At 37.7% G+C, this 21,680-nt stretch overlaps 1 protein-coding gene across 1 annotated transcript in view; it reads right to left on the reverse strand.

The window, feature by feature from the left end:
- LOC113987717 (receptor-type tyrosine-protein phosphatase N2-like) overlaps window positions 1-21,680 on the reverse strand; it is a 338,497-nt gene that overhangs the window by 149,987 nt on the left and 166,830 nt on the right. Inside the window, exons 6-9 of the mRNA XM_027720726.2 lie at window positions 14,502-14,976; window positions 8,029-8,283; window positions 6,658-6,698; window positions 4,573-4,931 (exon numbers count right to left, since the gene is read on the reverse strand). Coding sequence (XP_027576527.2) covers window positions 4,573-4,931; window positions 6,658-6,698; window positions 8,029-8,283; window positions 14,502-14,976 — 1,130 coding nt within the window. The remainder of the gene's footprint in view (window positions 1-4,572; window positions 4,932-6,657; window positions 6,699-8,028; window positions 8,284-14,501; window positions 14,977-21,680) is intronic.

Consider the following 21,680-nt stretch of genomic DNA (forward strand, 5'->3'; position numbering starts at 1 on the left):
ACAAGAACATTCTGTTATTATTTTCTAAAAACAGCTGAAAAGCCTTATGGAATAAAAAAGCTCAGCTTCTAAGAAACATCAAGACCTTCCAGTAACTAAGAACAATAAAACATATCAGACCTGTTTCATTGCTGTAGATCTGGTGATTCATTTTTCCTATTTATTTTAAATTAAATTTTTAAATGCAATTACAATGTTTCCACCTGGTAGGGGAAACAAATAATGAAGATCATAAAAATACAATTCTTTAATGACCTGCCTAGGAAAACAGAAAACTTGGGGAATAAACCAAGAGTTCTGTACAACCCAGCTTCAGGGTCCTAACCTGAACACCACCCTGAGGAAAGTAATCATTATATGCAAAGCAGTATCATTTATCACATTCGTAAAGGTGAAGAAGTAATATCAAGCATTTGGAATTAACCTAACCCTTCAGCACACTAAATGGGTCAGACTAATCATATTCAATAGCAATTTTATACTATAAACACAAGATCCGTTTTCAGCTTTTTCACAGCACCTGAGCAGAATACCGGAGACCTCAAATGAAATGCATAGACATGCATGTAGGATCCAATTCAGTTAAGAAGCTATGAACAGATTTACAGCCTATATAATTTTACATAGGCAGTCTGGAATTGAGAGTTAACATATGACAAAACATGAAATATCCAGGAATTGCCTAATACAACAATGCCAGAAGTTGGCTCACAAGCTAAGAGAGCTGCCATAAGCTGTCTGTGTTCTAGTCTGTGATCTAATATTTATATGAAAAACTACAAGCGCATGCCTTCTGATAAATCACAAAACAGGACAAGTTCCTCTGCATTAGATGTCCAAGCATGGTGTCAGGTGAGCATGACTTGATTTTGAAACTTGAAAGACTGTGATAAGTAGTAAAAAGAGATGAACTTTCAAACTAGGATTTTTCTTAGTGCGTTTAAGTCTAGCTACTCAATCACATATTTGAGAAATTGCATGCCAGCTTGGCTATTTAAACTGCTGAGCATGCAGCAGCTTACATTTAGTTTTACTGGAGGTGGTAAGAACTACATGTTCTGGAAAGTCAAGCTTTGGCTTTCCTCATGAGACACTCAGGAGACTAAACACTGTGTAAATGTTTTGATTGTGGGATCTAGGCCCCAATTTTAGAGCACAAACTTCCAAACAAATGGGAGTACTGGCATTTTTTTGAACACAAAAAAGAAAGTTTTCCAAACTTGAAGAACTAGAATTTCAGAAAATAGGAAGAGCTCTTTTGTCCAAAGGCAAAGACTCCTCTTATTTGAGAACTCACACTGATGTATCCCCACTATAGCAGAGGTATTTTATCACTATGCTTAAAGTAGAATATAAATGAAAATAACCTGTAGATATCTTTTTCTAAAACATAAGATAACTTTAGAATTTCAGAGTTAAAATTAATAAAACAGTTCAAAGCAATTACACTGAGAAAGAAAAAAATCTTTCTCATGCAAATTCTACAGTAGTAAAATTGCAATTTTTTGAAAGAAAAAAGAGTAAAGAAAATAAATCACCAATTTGATTGGTTTCTCAGCATAATAAAGTGCTGAAGCAGCACAGTGGAGGATTTGCTGGACAATTTTCTACACTGAAACTGTCAATTCATTCCAAACCTTAGCAGTGATGGATATTATGGATTGGTATGGATTGCATTTCTCCAACCATCCGAAAGGTCACTTGACAAACACAGCAGGAGTGACCTATTGTTCTTGCCATTGACAATCAGACTGCCATTTGGACAAGTCTTTAAAGTATCACAAATCTTTTCTTCAACTATTAGATGGAAATGTTTGTCTTTGGTTTGTGGCACAATTAAATGCTGGTATCTTAGCAGTTCATGGAGTTCATTGAAGTAGTCTTAATATCTCCTCTGGATCGTACTTGCAAAGCCTCAGAAGCTAATAGTGAATGGATTGCTCCTGAAATGTCAACTACACCACCAAGTAGAATGATCTTTAGGTTGGAAAAGACCTCTAGCATCAAGTCCAACCATGAACCTGGTACTAAGTCCACCACTAAAGCGTGTCCCTAAGTGACATATGTACACATCTTTTAAATACTTTCAGGGGTGGTGGGCAGCCTGTTCCAATGCTTGTCAAACCTTTCTGTAGAGAAGTTTTTCCTAATATGCAATTTAAACATCCGCTGTGACAAGTTGAGGCCATTTCCCCTCTTGATCCCTCTGAAGAGCCTGCCCTCCAGCAGATCAACACTCTCTCCCAACTTGGTGTCACCTGAAAAGTGACAGAGGGTGCATTTGATCTCCTCATTCAGATCATCAATAAAGATAATAAATACTCAGTACCGAGCCCGGGGGACCACACTTGTGACCGGCCACCAGCTGGATGTAACTCCATTCACCACCATTCCCTGGTCCCAGCCATCCAGACAGTTTTTTACCCAGTGAACAGTGGACCTGCCCAAGCCACAAGAAGTCAGTTTGTGCAGGAGAATGTTGTGGGAAATGGTGTCAAAGGCCTTACAAAAGTCTGGGTAGACACATCCACAGCCTTTCCCTCATCCACTAAGCGGGTTACACTGTCAAGAGGAGATTAGGCTTGTCAAACAGGACCTGCCTTTCACAAACCCATGTTGGCTGGGCCCTGCCTCCTGGTTGTCTTTACATGCTGCATGATGGCAAATAAAGACAATCCACTCCATGACCTTCCCTGGCACCAAGGTCTGGCTGACCAGCCTGCAGTTCCCAAGATCTCCTTCCAATCCTTCTTGTACAAGGGATTTACATTTGCTGACTTTCAGTCAACTGGGACCTGCCCAGTTAGCCAGGACTGCTGGTAAATGATGGAAAGTGTCTCGGTGAGCACTTCATCCAGCTTCCTTGGTACCCTTGGGTGAATCCCATCCAGCCATGGAGGATTATGTTTGTCTAAGTGGTGTAGTGGATTGATAACTGTTTCTTCTTGGATTACGGAGGTTCCATTCTGCTCCCTATTACTGCCTTCCAGCTCAGGGGGTTGGGTACCTGAAGAACAACTGGTCTTACTACTAAAGGCTGAGGCAAAGGCATTAAGTAACTCAGCCTTTTCCTCATACTTTGTAACTGTGTTTCCCCCCAGTATCCAGTCAAGGATGCACTTCTTTCACTTTATCTATCTAAAAGCATCTTGTCCAAAAGTTGCTAAAATTATAATAATCTAGTACATAAAAAAGTACTTTTTGTATTTCTCCAACTGAAAATGGTAAAGAGTCTGAAGAAAACTATGTTGGATTATATCAGTTTATATGGAGTTCTCTAGAACCAAGAACATTTGGACAAATGATCTTCTTCAGCAAGTTTCATTGAATAATAACAGACATAATTCAGGGAAAACCCATCAGTGGGAGACTAGCAGGAAGAAAACCAGATAAGATGACACAGTGAAGAATCTCCAGGTTGTGAACACTGAAATTCAGAACATTTCCCACTACACAGAGCTCTGAAAGCTCTAAGCTTTACAGAATTTATGAGCCAAATAAAGTCTGGATGATCAAAGGAGATGGTGTCATTAAGGTACTCTTGGGTATAAAGGAGCCTTCCAGATTGATGTGAGTTAAAAGAGCTGGGGGAAATATTGCTGAGCTGAGGAAAAACTGGCTTCTACTCTTCACATAACATTCATAGGCAGGATCCAAGAGGTGCAGTTAAACTGGGATATTCCATCAATTTTTGGTCTGTTTCTGCTATGCAGCCACATGGATTTCAAAGCAACACAGTATAGTAAAAACACAAATCCTCCACAATTCTGTTGCCTTCAATCCCATTAAGAATTTTGAGGTATTCAAAAGAATCAATCCATGCTAAAGAAGTTCCTGTCTCAGTTTCTCTATGATGCTGGGCAGTGATTTGTAAGCTCATCCTAAAAATTCCTAATTTCTCACAGAAGATGAATCATGATCACTAACCAAATATAGCATTGCTCTCACAGGGGGAAAAAGGATGTAAAAGTGCCTACACCATTCTAAAATCCCAAATGTTCCTGTAATGAACTGTGTATCACTAGGGGGCTAAAGCTGTCTTTTGAAAGTATAGCATTAAATGTCAAATTCATTACTGACATGACCTGAAATCATTAGGTCTTTCTTTCTAAACTAGCTGCATATGTGATGTTTAGAATCTTATATGTGTCATTTTCAGATCAAAATGAAACCACAGAGAAAATATTGCGCTTTATTATTGTGGGTGTCATTCTTTGAAAGAATGACTCAGGCATTGATATTTAGACTACTTTCAAGTCAAATATTTAAAGCCTGCATCCTAACCATAAGCACACTTACTGACATATTGGAAGGTCACTGGAACATGAGAAGATAGAGAGAGGTCTAAGCAAAAGACCTACAATCATCTGCAAGGGCGGAAAGGCAACTGCAAGAAAACGGAACTGTTTTCTTGTATTTTCATCAAAGTATTGAACAGGTCCCAAACAGTTTCAGATGTATTAAAAATCAGGCCTGTGGCATTTTCCTCTTGCACATTCATATTTCATTAGGTGCAATGACTTTATCTTTTCTCCAGTTAAAAATGCCATTCAAATTGGCTGCTATACTTACTCCTTCACTGTCACAATGTAGCCGTACTCTTTCTCCTCAGAAGACTTCACTTCAAGTTGTAAGCCTTGTCCCATATTTTTCTGAGGCTTTTCATAGGAGTTTCCATCCTGCATTAAAGCATTCTTAATCCAGTAGCTCGGGTCTTTGGAGTCAGATTCACTGTTCTCTGCAGTTGTCAGCTCCCTTGAGAAAGTCTCACTTTTTACATTTTCCACACCAGCATTTATTTCTTCTGAAGAGTCAGTTTCTTCAGATTTCTTGGTTTCTATCTTAGTAGATTCTTCAGGGCCAAGGTCTTTGGGCACATTTTCAGACAGTGCATTCTCATTCAAGAATTTAATTAGTTTTGCAGTGTTCTCCTATATGAAAAAAAATATTATTTTTAAAACTAAGCACAGGAATGATATACTGAACCAAAACTAGATTAAATCTTTCAAATTCTAATTTATATGGCAGAGTCTACTCATACAACTGTTGCATGGTCATTTTCATAATTTCTGTAAGCTGCCAGACTGTGTTAAGAACATAATGTTTATTCAGTAATAATAAAAGAGAGCATTAAACTATGCCACTATATTTTTCCAGAAGTTTTCATGTGTCTGTGTGTTTAAGTATTGATGAAAATAAAACTTTATTATCAGCTAAGTTAATGAAAAGGAGAAAGAATATAAATATCCATCAACATGTCTATGTGTTGGGCCTGGAAACATGAAAACTTCTTAGGTCTCACCAGTTATAACAGAGGAGAGGGAACAGATATTATATGACCAATTCTATTTCACTTGTTCATCTCTAGAAATGGTGACAAACTGTATGTGAGTGATCCAATAAGCTAAACATATGATCACAGAAAAAAAAAATCTGTCTAATAAATCAAAACAATAATCAAATAAGCAAAAGTCAAAACATGTGCCTGGAACAATTCCTTAGCTGGTTTCATTACATAACTTTATTGCAGCCAAGCATTTGGGAGCAAATAATGGTTAATGGGCACTTTGTGCTCTGTGTCACAGTTTATTCTAGTCTATCATATCCTCGATTCAAACTGCCACTGAGAAATCTATACATGGGACCCTCTGTAAGTCTGTTGTAAATACAGCACTTCATTCCTTGAAGAATTTCATCTGGTGGTTAAAGCTTCTGCCACATTGTTCATGTGTGTGTTTTCCTTGCTTGGTAGAAGGGTGGAAGAGATTTTACTGTGAACACGAGAGGATTTGCCCGTTTATGGTCTCAGAGTATTAGCTCTTGACAGAGTATATAGTAGGAGAAGTTTCACAGAGTTTTTAAAAATATTCCTTTGACATTTTTCTGCTCCACGAAACCCAGAAAAAGAAAGATGAATATACTTCAAAAATGGCTGGATATTGGAGAAAAGTCCATAGGATACAATTCAAAGCTTATGAGGAATATTGTAAAAGTAATCTGGATAAATGCTAAATTTGATGTTAATAGCTAGGGTAAGAGATGTAATGCCCAGAACTTTTGAAATGTCTCTGATATTCAACGAATTAATGGTAACACATGATATTCAATGAATTAATGGTAACACATAAAACTGAATGACAGATCCCATGAAAGGAGAGGGAATTTTGAAATACAGCCCATCCCCATCCCAACACAAACCTTCAGAGGGAATATATTTACTCATTCACTTCTGAAAACCGGTAAGATTATCTGGGTAAGGATGCTTACGTTCACCAGAGCTAAGAGCCAAAGGACAGGGAAGAGTGTTTTCAAGAACACCTCAATACTCAAAATTTATTAACTTGAAGAAAAACCTTAATTTGCCTGAACTTTGGGAATCTGTTATGAATTATCTCTATTTACAAATTAAAGAAAGGCAAAAAAGGACTTGATTTTGCTTTTTTGAACAGCAAAACTAATTTTGATTAAGATTTAAATCAACGTTCATTTGATATTTCAATGCATCAACAACAACTTGCCTATTTGTGATATTGAATCATAGCCACAGAAAACACAGAACAAGTCTTACATTTCAGAATTGTGTCTTTGACCTTCACTGCATAGAAACCTGATATTCTGAGATGAAATACTTGTTTTATTAAAATACTGGTACTCTACCTCTTTATCAGTTCTTGCACTGGCTTCATGCACTCCATTGTCTGTAGGATATGAAAAACACCAATATATAGTTATGAAGGGCAAACATGATGTACAAAACAAAGACTCTCATAGGCTGCTTTGTAGCAGTGGCCTTTTTATGTAATTTAAACATTAAGACATCAAAGCTGAAAGGGCACAGTAAAGAGCACTGTATAATTTGTTATTGTTATTCTAACCCCACTTTGATAGCAAATTAATGCAAGATCAATAGACAGAGTACTTCAAGAGCCTAAGTAATAGTGTTATTTTGCTAATTAAGTGTCCAGTTGTCATATCAGTTAAACAATATCTAAGCAAAAAACTCCTATGAAATTGCTCTAGGTGAATGAACATTTAGAGTAAAAAAAAAAAAAAGGAAACGTATACATCCCTCATACATGTTTTGGTGGAAGAAGATGACTTATTTCAATAGATATCATTCACCAAAACCATATTACAGTTCAACTACAGTGATGATATTCAGTCACTTCCTTAACCTCAGTCAAATAATGCTGGCTTTTCGATGTATGAACTGGGTATTATTCTTCTTTCTCAGCGTGATTTGGTTTGGTCCTTCTAATATATAAACAGATTTGGCAATTAAAATAACCAGAATATTCCTAACTAGTAAGGATTTCAGTATAACACCATGAAAAAAAGACAGTAAGTTAAAATAACTGTTTATGATTTATAGTATACATTTCTGGTGTCCTAGATATTATAACATTCCTAAAATAGAGAATGACTGACTGATAACAAGTCCCACTGTGGTATCCACTCATTAATGGCAATTACTGTAGCTCCTGAATCTGCATCACCAGGAAAATATATATGCAGACAGAAGCAAATAACCATAATAACTCTTTTTATTCCCTAAGCAGGAAAGGGAATGAGTGGTTTTGTACCTCTACTTGTCTCAGATTTTCTTCCGCAAGTAATTGTGGCACATTAAAGAATAAATACCTGTAAAACATTTTTTCCCATGTTTTGAAATACATCTTGTAATATAATAATTTTCATTATCATTTTGCTTAAATATCTCATTCTCAAGAATAGGAAATTAGACCAAACAGCATAAAGCGATTTGTATTTCAATATAATTGTGTGTGTAGGGTTATCTTGTTTGAGAAGCTTGAAGGTCAAGTGTTCACAAACAGATTTTTTTTTGTAAATAACCCATTGTAAAAAGAAAAGAACAAAGCTAAAATTCTTCAGCCTTTGGGGAAATACAGAAATTTCCCTCACAACTTCTTTAAAATGGATTTTTAGAAGTCTGGGACTAATGTGAAACAATAGAGGAAAATTTGGGACACCTGGTTTTTTGTTGTACTTAACTCTTATAATGAATACCTGGTATATTAATGCTGTTTTCCATTAATCCCATCTGAAACTCTGCCTTTCCTTGAGAATCTCCTTTCTTTGTTTGTGCTTCTGTTTTGTCTTCTCTGGTTTTTCCAGCACCATTTTGTGTTTCTTGCTGAATGTCAACACTCTGAATTGCAGTGGCGATAGTATCAGCGATCTCATCCAGTTCTGTTGAGCTGAGATTCTCCACATTCACTTGATGTTTCTCTAGGTCCTTCAATACATCTTTAATAAGTGTCTCTGGATCACAAAACAGCACAAGCACATGATTTAGCTGCACACATGAAGCACCTGTGCCTATATCAGAAAGCATCTTTTGTTTTTCCCAAAAGACAGCTTTTCCTTCACAGAGAGCATCTGTTTTCTAAAGGAAGGCATACACATTCATGCTACATTAAATGGATGTTAAAGTTTATGACAAGGTGAATCTGTGTCAGGAATGGGTGATGTATGCCACTACAATCCAGCAAGTTGTCCTAGAGAGAGGGCATAAAATTATCACTTTTTCCTTACAAGAAGAGCATTTCTAGCCTAGACTGACTAAAAACACCGAAGAAACGTGTTGGGGTAGCTTAAATTTTTTTTAGCTGCAAAACAGTGCAAACAACACTACTGTGTCTTAGAGATCAAGTTTCTTTGTTGATTTGTTCTTTGCAAGATGAAGAGCTATACAGACTTCTGGGGAAAAAAAATGAGAGTCAGATATTTTTTCCTTCAATCAAAAAGCTCCTCTTCAGTTAGAAGTGGATATAGATATATATCCATTACATACATGGATATGAAAAAAAAACCCTTCTAAACTTTACTGATTTCTCTTGGAACTTATGTATTTTCTCAAAGATATATATATATATATATATATATATATATAAAACTTGTTTTGGTTTGTCATCTGTGAATGTTTTACCAGTCACATTGAGGAAGAAAACAAAAAAAACCCAAAACAACAAAACAACCTGGATGTGATAAACCTTTTGAAGATAAGAAGATTCAAGGACAATGGATATTAAGGGTGAGTCAGAAGATGGAGCATAACAGCTCTTCAGGGAATGCAGTTTTCTGACTGTATATATTGCATCTATATTTCAGTACCAGTCTGTATAACTCTGCAAAACTCAGCCTAATGTCCCTTGGAGTATGAGAAACTAAAAGTAGGGCTTTACTGTAGCCTACCAAAACCATTTTCAGTCATGCCTCTGTTCTGTTTATTCATTTTGATAAGGATTTTAGCACACACATGCATATGCATGCAAGCAATAAAACTCTTTCTCATAGGCAGTATTGTGTAGGAAGATATGGACTGCTTTTAAATCTCTGTTGAATGTATGAATTTACATAAAAGCAGTGTGAAGACAATATTCAGTGTTTTTTCTCAATAGTGACATTCTCCCTGTTAAGCCCTGTGATTGGATGTGTTCATCATCATCTTTAAACAAGACTTTGGGACCATGCTGTCAGCTTTCAGGTTTACATAATGTGAATTAAAAAGTAGGAAAGCAGGAAAAATAAAACTGATGTAAGAAGGGCTAAAAAGAAGGATTTATTTTTTTTTTCATAGCAAAGCAGAAAGAAGTAGGTAGAGACCAGGAAAAAGTAGGTGTAGTCAAGAAACTTTTCTGCTCCAGGGAAGAGGCAGTAGAATATCTCTGATTTTGTAGGGAGACAAGCATCAAGGATTATTTATCATTGGCAAAAAGATGCCAAGACTTTGGATACATCTGTCAGCTTTTGGACCCCTCAGTGTTAACTGAAGAGGTGAGAGCCAGCAGCTAACTATCAGCTTCCCACTGCCATCTCAAGGCAAAGATTAACTTCCTCCAACCTGGCCCATAATTCAACAACCCAACAAAATGCCATTTTCCCTTAACTAGTTAGTCCATATAAAGCAAAAAAACTTAAACAGCTTAAATAATAGGTTCATTGTGATTCAAAGAGCATGTTGACACATGGGGAAGGTGGTTCTGATTTACTTTCTATTCCAGGTGAAGAGGAAACATCTTTCCAATAATCCACCATGATGTTATTACAAAATTATACTGATTTAATTATAAAATTCAGCTGACTTTTTAAGCTGTGAACTTTTGAAATTTACCTTAAAAAAAGATAGTTTTAAGCACATTTACATGCAACTATCAATAAAAAAGACAGGTTAAATCTGTGATGTTACTTCAAACTGTGACAGCCGACAAAGATTTTGCTACCATACCGAAATAGTGGAGTGCTTTGTACAGGAAAGTGTTCAGCAATGAGTCAAAGACTTAAACTCACAATTTGTGCCAAATTCTCTTGGCCAAGATACTTGGAGGCAGCAAAATTAATATGGAAGTTTGATGGAAGTTTAGCAACACTTCAGAGAAAACTTTGAATACTTTCCTTTCCACATTTCATTTTATTGTATCGATCCCCTTTATGAATTTAACAATACAGTAAAAACATAATGACCAAATGCTTTCATTTAGAAAGGTGATCTACAAGAGCAAATTGATCCAAACTGCAACTAAAGTTTTCAATAGACTTGATTAACCTGAGTTCAAGAAACTTTTTCAAGAAGCACAACAACTACCTGGCAGATGGCCACTTGCATATGGCAGCAATGCTGAAAATTAAGCTGTTGGAAGAAACAGTACTGCCAGATTACCACAGGAGCCTTGTGCCTTCTTAGGTATAATTTCTGTTCTTATGTTTTATAGAACTATTGGGCAATATCTTGACAGAAAAACCTAAATTATTGAAGCAGAGCTAATAAAGTCAGAAAAGAGAATATATGTCAGATCCGAATCCAAACTAAAATTTTACAAATAAAACATCATTGAAGACAAATCTTAAAAGAGAATTATATTTCAGGACATATATAATTAAAAGAGTTATATTAATGTAACACTACTAGATTTTTGTTTATTTCATTTGATTCAGAGCCAGCTGTCAAGACCAACTACTGAGCTGCTCAACAACTGCAGTCAATGTAGCTTTGTCATTTCCATTCCGTTTCCTTTTTTCCAAACTAACTTTTTTCTGTACCTATTGTCTTAGCCAAATCTTATCTCTCCAGCCCACTTCCATAGGTTCATAGTCAATTAAAAAAAAAAAAAGGTTCAATGTCAAACAAAATGGGAATGGGGGAACAGGGCAGGGAATAACATGAGAAAAAAAATGGCCACAGGCCCTCATCCATAATGCTGAGATAAGGCTCACTGCAGGTCCTCCTGGTTCACTAAAACGCAATGTTATATAGTGGAGCCTCCTGTTCCTCCCATGCTGGTGGGAGGAACATTCCTGCCCTGGCCATTGCCACCTGGGCACAGTTCATCAAATGAACTCCTAAATGCCTGTGTTGAAATGAGTAAAACTTTGGCATTATATGCTACTTTTGGCATATAATTATATTAAGCATATAATTTAGGACCAAAGGCAACAACCAAAGCCATTAAGTATGAGGAACTTCATGTTTTTAGTACACTAGGAGGGACAGTCACCAAAGTGTAACAGCCTGGTGAAATGTAGGTCTACGTGAAGAATCTTGATAACTTCATGAGGCTACTGATACGATGTTAATCCATGTCCATATTAAATATGGATGTTTCCACTTCTTGTTATGGCACTTGTTCATGTCTGCAATAATTTCCAAATTATTGGATAAGGCTGATACACAGATAAACATCAGTGCATCTGTTTACAAACACCTTTCGGTAATACGGTGAATGTATAAAATCTGAAAATATTGTTGGAGAAAGACTAAAAAGCAGATGGATACTACAATGGTACAGCACTTAAGCAGCAAAGGTGCTCGAACATACACGTACTTGTGCACTTTATGCTCTCCAACTGACCCCTTCTGAAGGGACTCAGCAATGTCAGCCATGTTTCACAGGGCTTGTACTACAAACCAGATTTCTCCCTTAGCTCCAGCTTTCCACGTGAAGAATGCAAGTTGCCTTTCATAGTTGCCTTGGAACCATGATGACAATAAAGGCATATATACCCTAGGTGATGTAATTTTTAATATAATTTTTAGTATAATTCCCTAGTAGTTAACATCGGCACCTTATGAAGGGAAAACAGCTTTTTATTGTATAGCAAGTAAATCATGCCTCATACTCCACTGGCACAAGTACCAAAGCCAACTTGCCTGACCAACACATGGTATGGCAGCAGTAACTTTGTTAGAAGTCTCACACAGTGGTCTGTCTTCTTCAACCCCATCACCCCACTGACCACACATTAAGTGTACACAGCAGCTGAGTGCCGTATGGAATGGTGATCCCAGCTCTGCAAGGCAGAGGATGTACAAAAACATCTTTCTTCCATAAACATGGAAGTTTGCTATTTTTTTAAAGACATCTGAATTACTAATTTTTTGACCTTTTCAAAGCAACAGAGAGATGTGTTCTGTAATATTTAACACATCAACAATGAGTAGACTAAAACAAACCACATAAAACCAAGCTAAATTCTAAATACAGCTGGCGCAGAAGAGAGATTAACAATTCCAGTATTGCACAGTGACTACAAAGGCAGTACCCACGCACATCACACTACTCCTAGAGGTAACAGCTTCCAAATCTGATAGAAAAATAGCTCCACATTTTCTTCTCTTTTATTTCTCCCTCAGGGTGCCTTGTTAGCAGATTTACCTGCCACTGTTTTGCAGCAATTCTCAGGACTAATCGGCTCAGTACCTTCTGGATTGTTCTCCCAGTCCAGTTCCTTTATCTAATCTTGTGTCAGATGCAGCAGAGAACTGAGTATCTCATGCTTTCCAGCTTTTTAAGAGTTCTGTGGTTTACAGAGTGCAAGAGAGAAACAACCTGCAAGTGTACAAGAACCCTGAAGCACCAGAGAGGTAGGAGAAAGGTTAAAAGCAGAAGGAGATGAAGCAGTCAGCCTGGGAAACCTGTACCCAAACCACCACCATTCCAATGGACAGCATTTTAAGCAATGAATACACTGGGATCTGTCCTCACCACTTACTTATGAGACTATTAAGTGGCTCAAAAATACAAAGGAAACCATATTATTTTCTACTCAATTCATAATGTTATGTCAATGCAACATTTAAAAGCAACTGCCATGGCAGAAGTTCCTACAGGGCATATTATGTATGAGAAGTCAAAGTAGTACAACCCAGTGAATTGTGAAACATGTTATTCCCCGTAAGTGTTAAGCATTTTTTTCCCGGTTGGCTCCTACCAGGAAAGGTGAAGTGGAACAGCTGGAGGATAATGAAACCAGCGTGTGCCTAGTTTGTTTTGAGTCTAGCAACAAAATTGTCTAACCTGTGCAAGAGACTTACAGTGCCACCTGGATTTGATTTTACATTATAGTTCGTTCCTTGAAACCTATTATCTCTGGGCACCATACCAAGAATGCTTTGACTTTTGAGCATCCTGTAGATTGCAAGAATTATCATTCCTCTGCTGCAACTTTGACATTTCTATGTGTTTGTGTGCGTTCTGGTTTTGGGGTTTGTTGATTTTGTTTTAACCAACAACAAAACAAATCAAAGAACATTACACTTTATGGATGATAACTACAAGAGGGATGTAAGGAAATACATATCACCAAAATCCTCTGGGACAGTGGTGACTGCAGTGTAACAGATGCAGGTGCTTGACAATGGCTGAGGATCAATTCTTTCATTTTTCAAGCATTCTGAACCACTGGAATAACATCAATATTAAGATTAATTTAAAGTAACAACAAAATTAATCAGAATTATAAAGTCTATGTGATCCCCAAGATTCATTATACAAAGCAGTGCTTAAAGCTTATCACAGAATCTTGTGGAATGTTACCCTCCATCTTCATTTAAATATTTGTCAAACTATCATGTACAAAAGAAACCAGGATCTGGTAATTTTTAAACAGCATTTGCAAAAAATAGATGAAAATCCAGCAAATGGATTGTTTGTTACAGAATGTCCAGACAAAACTAAACACAACGCCACCCTCCTGTATTAGTCATGGAATTGACAGACTCCTTCCTTCTCCTTGTTCTGTGCCAGAATTTATCTCACTTCTGTGCTTGACTTCAAATTTTACCCATGGTCCTTGAATTTCTAGTTAAATAAAGAGATATGGAACAAAACCAGGCATTTCAAATTACCTTTATACAGTGTGGGATGACTGCACGAAAACAGATTTGATAGCAAAGATATAACCATAATTACGTGCTGTTTGTAAAATGCTTTGAAAATATAACAAGTTACATAAATGCTCTGTCTTACTGAGTGCCATATATTTCTGCATGCATATGGAGGGTGGGTTGAAGAATGTGGGTAGATGTTTGCAGGGAAAGAGTAGTTAGAATGGTGAACATTGTTACTGTCTTATGGTAGATATAAATATGCCAATAGTAGGAGATATATCAACTGTCTAATTTTGTTTTCTTTCTCTCAAAAATGTTCACTGAGCATGAGGGAAACTTCAGACAAGCTAAAATAAGTAAATATCAACTTTACCATCCACTACAGTCAGAGGGTCCTTGGGATCATCCTGGGAAGCAGATTTATGACTCAGCACCTCAGGGGTTGGCCTCAGCACTCCAGAAGCAGGCCTTGGCTGGAACAGCTTCTTCATTTTAAAATCTTCTCCTTTTCCTTTGGCAAAACTTCCATCAAAAGGACTGCCTTGTGTGGAGTAGAATCTATCAGCATAAACCTGAGACCCTTTAGTCCTGCTGTGAGGGCTTTTGTCACTGCTTTGTGCTGACAAGTTCTGGGTGATGTAGGTGTGCAGCGCAGCCATCAGGGTTTTTTGGTCGAGCCCCATTTCTGACTCTGGTGAGAACTTCTCCATCTGGCTCTGGCTGAAGGTCCTCCCACGGAGGTTCTCAGCGAGCTGTTGTTGGGATTTTGATGGACGGGCCAAAGGAGGAGCTCGTTCTTTGGGGTTCCGCCTCGCGTAGTACCTGATAGGATCATTGTAGATGTAGCTCTGGAGAGAGTAGAAGGTGGGAAAAAGGAATGGATCAGTATTGCTTTGTAATGGTTACTGTTGTGCCGGAATCTGAGGTGTAATCCTCAGTGCTTCACAAACCAGGAAAACAATAATTGGAACCTGTAATGCGAATGTCGATTGCGAAGCTCAACATGCGGAGTTTGCTTCAAATTTGGTGTAAATTGTGTAAAACAGTTGATTAAACTATTAAAAGGCCTGAGAAAGAGATTGATCGAACCTGATGTTGACTATGTATGCACTGTTTGTATTCAGTCAGAAAAAGAAAATGTAGTAAATCCACTTTCCCTTTGGTTTTTACTAAAGTTGTGGGGATAACTATTTTTTCAGGTTGCTAACCAAAAAGGAGCATGTCAAATTGAAAATATCATTTTTAGAAGAACACCAAGAAAGTAAAACAATTCTTTGGCATGCATGAAATTTTTCGTTCTATTTTAAATTCTTTTTTTTCCCCACTAAATTAAATGTCTCATCAATCTGTCCTCTGACAGTATAAAAATGTAAAAATAACCTTAAAATTGGTTTTTAATTAATTTATTATTTTAATTAATATATTGTTTTCAACACAGTAAATTAAACAATAATGTAAAAATGTGTTAATCAAGCTAAACCCACATTTTTATTGAAGAAGTACTGGTGAAAAAAAAGTGGAAACGTGAACTTGCACTATTTTTTTCTATTTTCAGTTTCATATTTTCATGGAAACACCAGATGGAAATTATATCTACTGTCATTTAATCCTAAAGACATTTTTGCTATGATCACAACCTTCACTCCCTGCTAAATACAAATTTGAACTGAGAGGTTTACTTATAGCCACAATTATTCCAATTAGATTCTTTGTTTATAATTCCCTTAGGACACTTTGCTGAAGTTGCATCCCATACTATATGCGTGTTGAAGAATGGGTCCTGCTTCTCAGCTGTACTTTCCCGGTGCCACAAACTACATCACAATCTGGGAAACTTAGGACGGGGACTATTTCAGCTCTCACTGCTATAAATTATAATGAATCACTGATGTCCCTGTGCACTGATAGTGTAATTTAAGACAGAGGGAGCTGCAAAATACAGAGAGGGTGAAGAGACTATATGCCCCAGAACAGAGCCATTAGTAGGATTCAGACAGAAAAATCATTATTTATGTATTTCTTAATGTACTTTGTAAAAGCAAAACAAGTAAGGTTGGTTAGCTATTCCAGAGATGAAATAAAACTTTCAGATTTTATCTGGGTCTTTATTCCTGAAGAATAGTTTTGCTCTCCGTCTGAACAATTTTATTTCTTCTGATGACAATCAACGGATTTTATAATAAATATTAATATCTCTTGCTTTCCAATAGGGTTTTCCGCTGCTTAGGAAATGATTGAAGAGGTTCATTACGTGGTTCCATATAATGATCTGTAGGTTTATGGTTTATGCAACTTTATTACAGAGACAAAAGGCACTTTGGCTACTTTGGCTTGTGATCCACCAATGCAAGGCTTTGGGGTTCTGCAGGTGGTGTTAAACATAGAAACGTGCTTTGTGAAAGCCAAGAAACTGGGCTACGCTAAGGCAGTGTCAAAGAATATAGAGCCAGAGATCAAACAGCTTTGTGTATGAAACATTTCAGTGTCCCCCAGGAACTGCATCAAACAGCAGCAGCGCAGCTCTGGTTCAGTGCTCCAGCTGCAGGGTACGCACTGCTCTGATCAACACCGAGGGGGAGCCAGTTGTCAAAATGCAGCTTGAACGCTGTTTACATACTTAATAGCAAACCCTAGACGCGAAAAACTTACAGTCGTATGTATTTCTCTATCAGTGGCAACGGGTCTTTGCATGGGGTAATTAACTCTCTAATGATACTCACTCCTGAGAAGGAGCTGCCGAGGATGGCACAAAGCACCCCCAGACGCGACAAGTAGTTCCCTGAGAATTCACAAAAGCTGCCGCCTGCTTTTCCCACTCGTACTCCCTGCCTGGCTGCGTTTCGGAGGACCTTCTGGGGACAAGGGAACGAAGAACAGGGAGCTGGGAAAGGGAGAATCATGACGGGGGAAGAGGACAGTCTCTATTCAGACACGGAAAGACACGAAGTCAGCTCAATCCAGTTTGGGTAAATGCACACTCTTTTGGATCCCTGTTCTATATCCAGCTGGGGTTTTTTGCCTCTTAAACTTTACTAATAAATCAAGTTTTAAAGAGGAAAAAACTGCTAGACACTGTCAAACCACTGTGAAAGATTAGGATCAGGAGATGTGGGCTGGCTTTTGATGAACTATTTAACAACTCAAAATATCCTTTAACAGCAACAGATCAGTTATATTCTGTTCTTGCAGACAACAAGCACATCAAGAAAGCGAAGACCACAAACCCACCAAGTGATTGTACATAAATTGGATAGAAGTGTGTGCCAGTCCTGGGCTCAGCACTGCACCTCTGTCAGGAAGGGGCAGCCTCTCAGAAGCTTGACAGGTCACACCTTGGGCAGTAAGGGATGAAATATTAAAAGTCTAATTAAAGTAAAGCAGTGACAGCTCAGCTGTCTTCACAGTGTACTCAGATACCAGCCCATCTGATGTAGCTTACTCTGACTTAATTAAGAGTGTCTCACAGCTGTATGGCAATCCTTCACTTGGAGGAGAAAAAAATCCCCTTTCCCACTGCCCCTATCTCCAACAAAACTCCAAAAATATATGTGCCAACTGACACACATAAGGTGAAATCCAAAAAAAATTTCAGCAGAGATAAATACGATCCTAAACTATGGGTTTGTCTAAGTAGCATGGGAAAAAGAATCTGGGTTTTTTTAGAGAAAAATATAGAAACATATCACTTATATGTAGTTTAGAATCCAGTGACAATTTACATCTCAAGTTATTAATAACAATTGCAGACCACTGTGATAATCTTATTTGAAGGGTTTTTTTCAAGCTAACCTCCTGAACATGGACATTGCTATTTTGACCTATGTCAAAATTGAATGGCATTATCCATGGTTAGTGAAGAGTCTGTAAATTCCCATGTTGGTGCCTTTGGAGAATCTTCTAACATTATGGAGAAGCAGAGCGAAACAGGGAGCTGGAAAATGTTAAAAAGAAAATGAGTTTCTGGATTGATTAAACTGGATTTATATCAAGTACTACCAGTAATAGCACACAAGAAACCCAAATATACATTAAGTGAAATGCGCAAAAACTAAAAAAGAATGCAGCAGTTACAATATAGATGGTTTATACTAGCAGGGTTAGAATACAAGCCCCTATTACTATCGAGAACATTTTATTTTTAATAGGTAAAATACTGTTCAATTGTCTCATGTCACTGATACAACATCTTTTCAAAGTACTCTGAATTGCTAAAACCCCAGTTAAAAAAAAAATCTTATTTCTCCATCTGCACAGGATTTTCCTCTCCTTCACCACCTTTCAAATAAGCTATCTCAATAATTCCCACATTATCAAAAAAGCCCACACACTAACCTTTCTGAAGATGGAATTGTTAGGGCAATGTCTTGTATTGTTTAGGTTTGTAACTAACTGACATTTTCTGCATGAAAGTTCACAGAAGGGCACATTAAATTACACTGTGCAGACGCACTATGCAAAAGTCCATGGACCACATATTTTATTAAAAAAAAAATTAAAAGAGGGGGGCAGGATTAGATACATACAGCCCAGTGCTGTTCAACTTATCCACTAAAGGGTAGATTGATTTGAGTGTTTTGCCCAAGTGCAGGAAAAATGGAATCCAGTTTTTGACAAAATACTTCCCTTCTTGCAGATACAATTACTAAAACTTGAAGGAATATAGAGCTAACAAAAAAAAAAAAACCCTTAAAAATGCATAAAGAAGGAATATTCCACCCTCAGTTTGATGTGTTTTCAGATATTATTTTATGTTTGCTACCACCTAAATTTGGTTGGAGCGTGATTCCACTTACAATGCTTTATTTACTGTGCCTGCTTGAAATAGTGGCTGTGTGGTCTCTGAAATTAGAAAATGGAATCACAACAAAGAGTGGAAGACCCTTTTTCACCCATGGTGGGATAAAATAATATTTTCCAAAGACTGTCAGAAATGAAATTATCTCATACCTTAACTCAGCGTGTGGAGTGAAAGAAGTTTAGCTTTTCTCCCAGACACAGTCTAGATACTTTACAACCCACACAAACTTGCCTCATGTGAGCTCACTACATGGGAGATACATGTACTCATGTGAACCCCTAAAATAAACAGCAGCACAAGCGGCACTGCCTGATTGTTAAGTCAAAGTGTAGACTATGAATTTGTACCTCTCAATTTACCTTTAAATTAAGAGAGAAATTGAGAGAAAATTGAGAGAAATCCACCAAACAATGAAACCTGAGGCCAAACGTCGTGGAGTGGATTACAGTGCGAAAGTCCCTGGGATGGAGCTGAGTAAGCAGAACAGCTCTGTCCTTAGAGCATCACAGCTGAAGTAGCAAGTCTTGTGCTAACAAAGCCTTAATTTTTTCAGCTGCTGTTCCCATACAGTGCTGTCCTGTCAGGATATCTTGGCAGGCTTCCAGCCAGGTTCAAACAGGCTGAAAGGGGGGAACTCCTCTTTACAAGCCTCTGTGTGCTGGAGACATGATACTACACACTCTGCACCAAAGTCGGAGGAAGGTTCCTCTGAAAATGAAAGCTAAGGCCAAAGAAAGAATTGAATTTTTTGAGTAAAAATGGAGCAAAAGCCTTTTCTAGCAGCTGATAATGAACTTTTCACTTACTATAATGATATTATAGCATGCATAAAACCCAAGAACATGGAAGATTAATCTAGAGCCCAGAAACTGGTAAAGAGGCCAGACCAGTGCCTCCTGCAGTGATGGGACAGCATTAGGCCATGGCCTTTCAACAGACTCACAGGCTACAGGCAACAGGCACCACTATAGTCATCTCACCTGACCTACTGCTTCACTAATAATTTTCTGTAACTATCTTCTCTTATCTTTCTGAAAAATACAATAGCTTTGAAACCACTTAAGAACCACATCAGAGAAGTAAAGATGGTAAAGATTCTTAATTAACATCCTGTAGTCTGCAGTGTCAAAAACTTAATCAAGCAAAAGGAGTTCTTAGAGTCTGTTTTGGTCAAAACTAATGCTGATTTTGCTTCCTAATTCTCATTGTGAAAGCACAGTGCAAGAGGACTATCCGGGGTCTGACTGTATAGCATTTAATAATCTCTACTGCTGTAATTTCAGTTGATAGAGATTTGACTGTGAGCAGCATATTCTACCACTCTTAAACAAAATAAAAGGAAAAAAAGAGAGGACAAATGCATTGGCTTCTTTCATGTACAAGTTACTATTTAATAAATTCACTTTTAAGTCTCAAATGTTCCCAGCCATTCTTGATCTCCCTTGAAATGATTATAGCTGCATGCCTACCTTCAACAGACTCTCCAGCATGGACAATTTTATCATTAGCTGATGTTTCTTTTACTGCTGAGCAACTCACTATCTTTAGTCTTCTTAACTACCTGTGGGTTTTTCTCTCTGTTTCTGACACATCTCCATCCTATGGGTCAAAACAAAGTTTCCTTTGGGGTAGGAAGAGTTCTGGGTGGTCTTTCTTCAGCATTCATCATTAGCTCACCATCACTGCCTGCAGTGGTGTGGGACTCATTATGGAATGCCAAGGAGAACATCTTGTCATTGTCCTGCACATACTATGGGATGTTTAGAAAAAGGAATAAAAGGGACTGGTAACATGTAAGCAGGCTGGCAAATATACTCATCTGACAATGTCTTGTGTCTGTCCTGTCTTCTTAATAAACTCGATTTCTAACTATTCCTCTGAGTGAGAGGCTCTTTTCCATGTGCATGTGTGTGTTTGGTGGTCTGAGTGCCAACCACCAGAGTCAGACCACGTGTCCCGTGGTGCCTGTTGGCAGTACCTGCTCCACTTGGCTACTGCCTAGACCTGGGGACACAAGGCTTGTGGTATCTTTACTTGTCAGACTACTCCATTCAGAAGCTCCCTGGCATTACCAGTAGGGACCAAAAAGTGACAGTCAACCCCCACTGGATGGTAGAAATCGTGCAGGGGATCAGTGCTGATAGACCTACCAGGGTGTATCAGCCTCCCTTGCCTGAGAGCAGTTTGCTCATCTGCCAATAAGTCTGTTACTTGAGGTTTCAGTGAACGATGTTTAAACACATTTTCTGTAGGCATATGCTGGTATATTGAGCTAACTCATTATCTAAAGATGATTTACATAGAAACACGAACATCTTCATCTGCTAAAAGTTGAGCACATTAACACCAATTCAGTATATCTACAATCAAACATACAAATCTAGAGAACACTTTTACCTAAGAAATGCAAGTGAAGAGATCTGCAGGATCAATGCCTACAATATTGCTTTACAACCCCATTGAAAGCAACCATCCATTTGCTGGACAACTGTTTGGGGCAAGGTGAGGTCTTTTCCCTCCATTAAAAATAAAAATTGTTGTTCCACTGTCCTGAAATGTCTACACCAACACACTAACACAGAGGTAGATAAAGTAAGTTTAAATATCTGTGAGCTCTACCCTCGCATTTGATGAATATGATGGAAAAATAAATATGGAATCCACTTTAAAATTTGTATCAGCTCCATCATCTTCTATTTACTGATCACAGTGTGCTGAAATACAGGGCGTAAATATTTGCAAATGACTGCAAAC

The sequence above is a fragment of the Pipra filicauda genome, unplaced genomic scaffold (assembly GCF_003945595.2).
Source record: "Pipra filicauda isolate LSUMZ 115617 unplaced genomic scaffold, ASM394559v2 scaffold94_size2452230_pilon, whole genome shotgun sequence".
NCBI lineage: Eukaryota > Metazoa > Chordata > Aves > Passeriformes > Pipridae > Pipra > Pipra filicauda.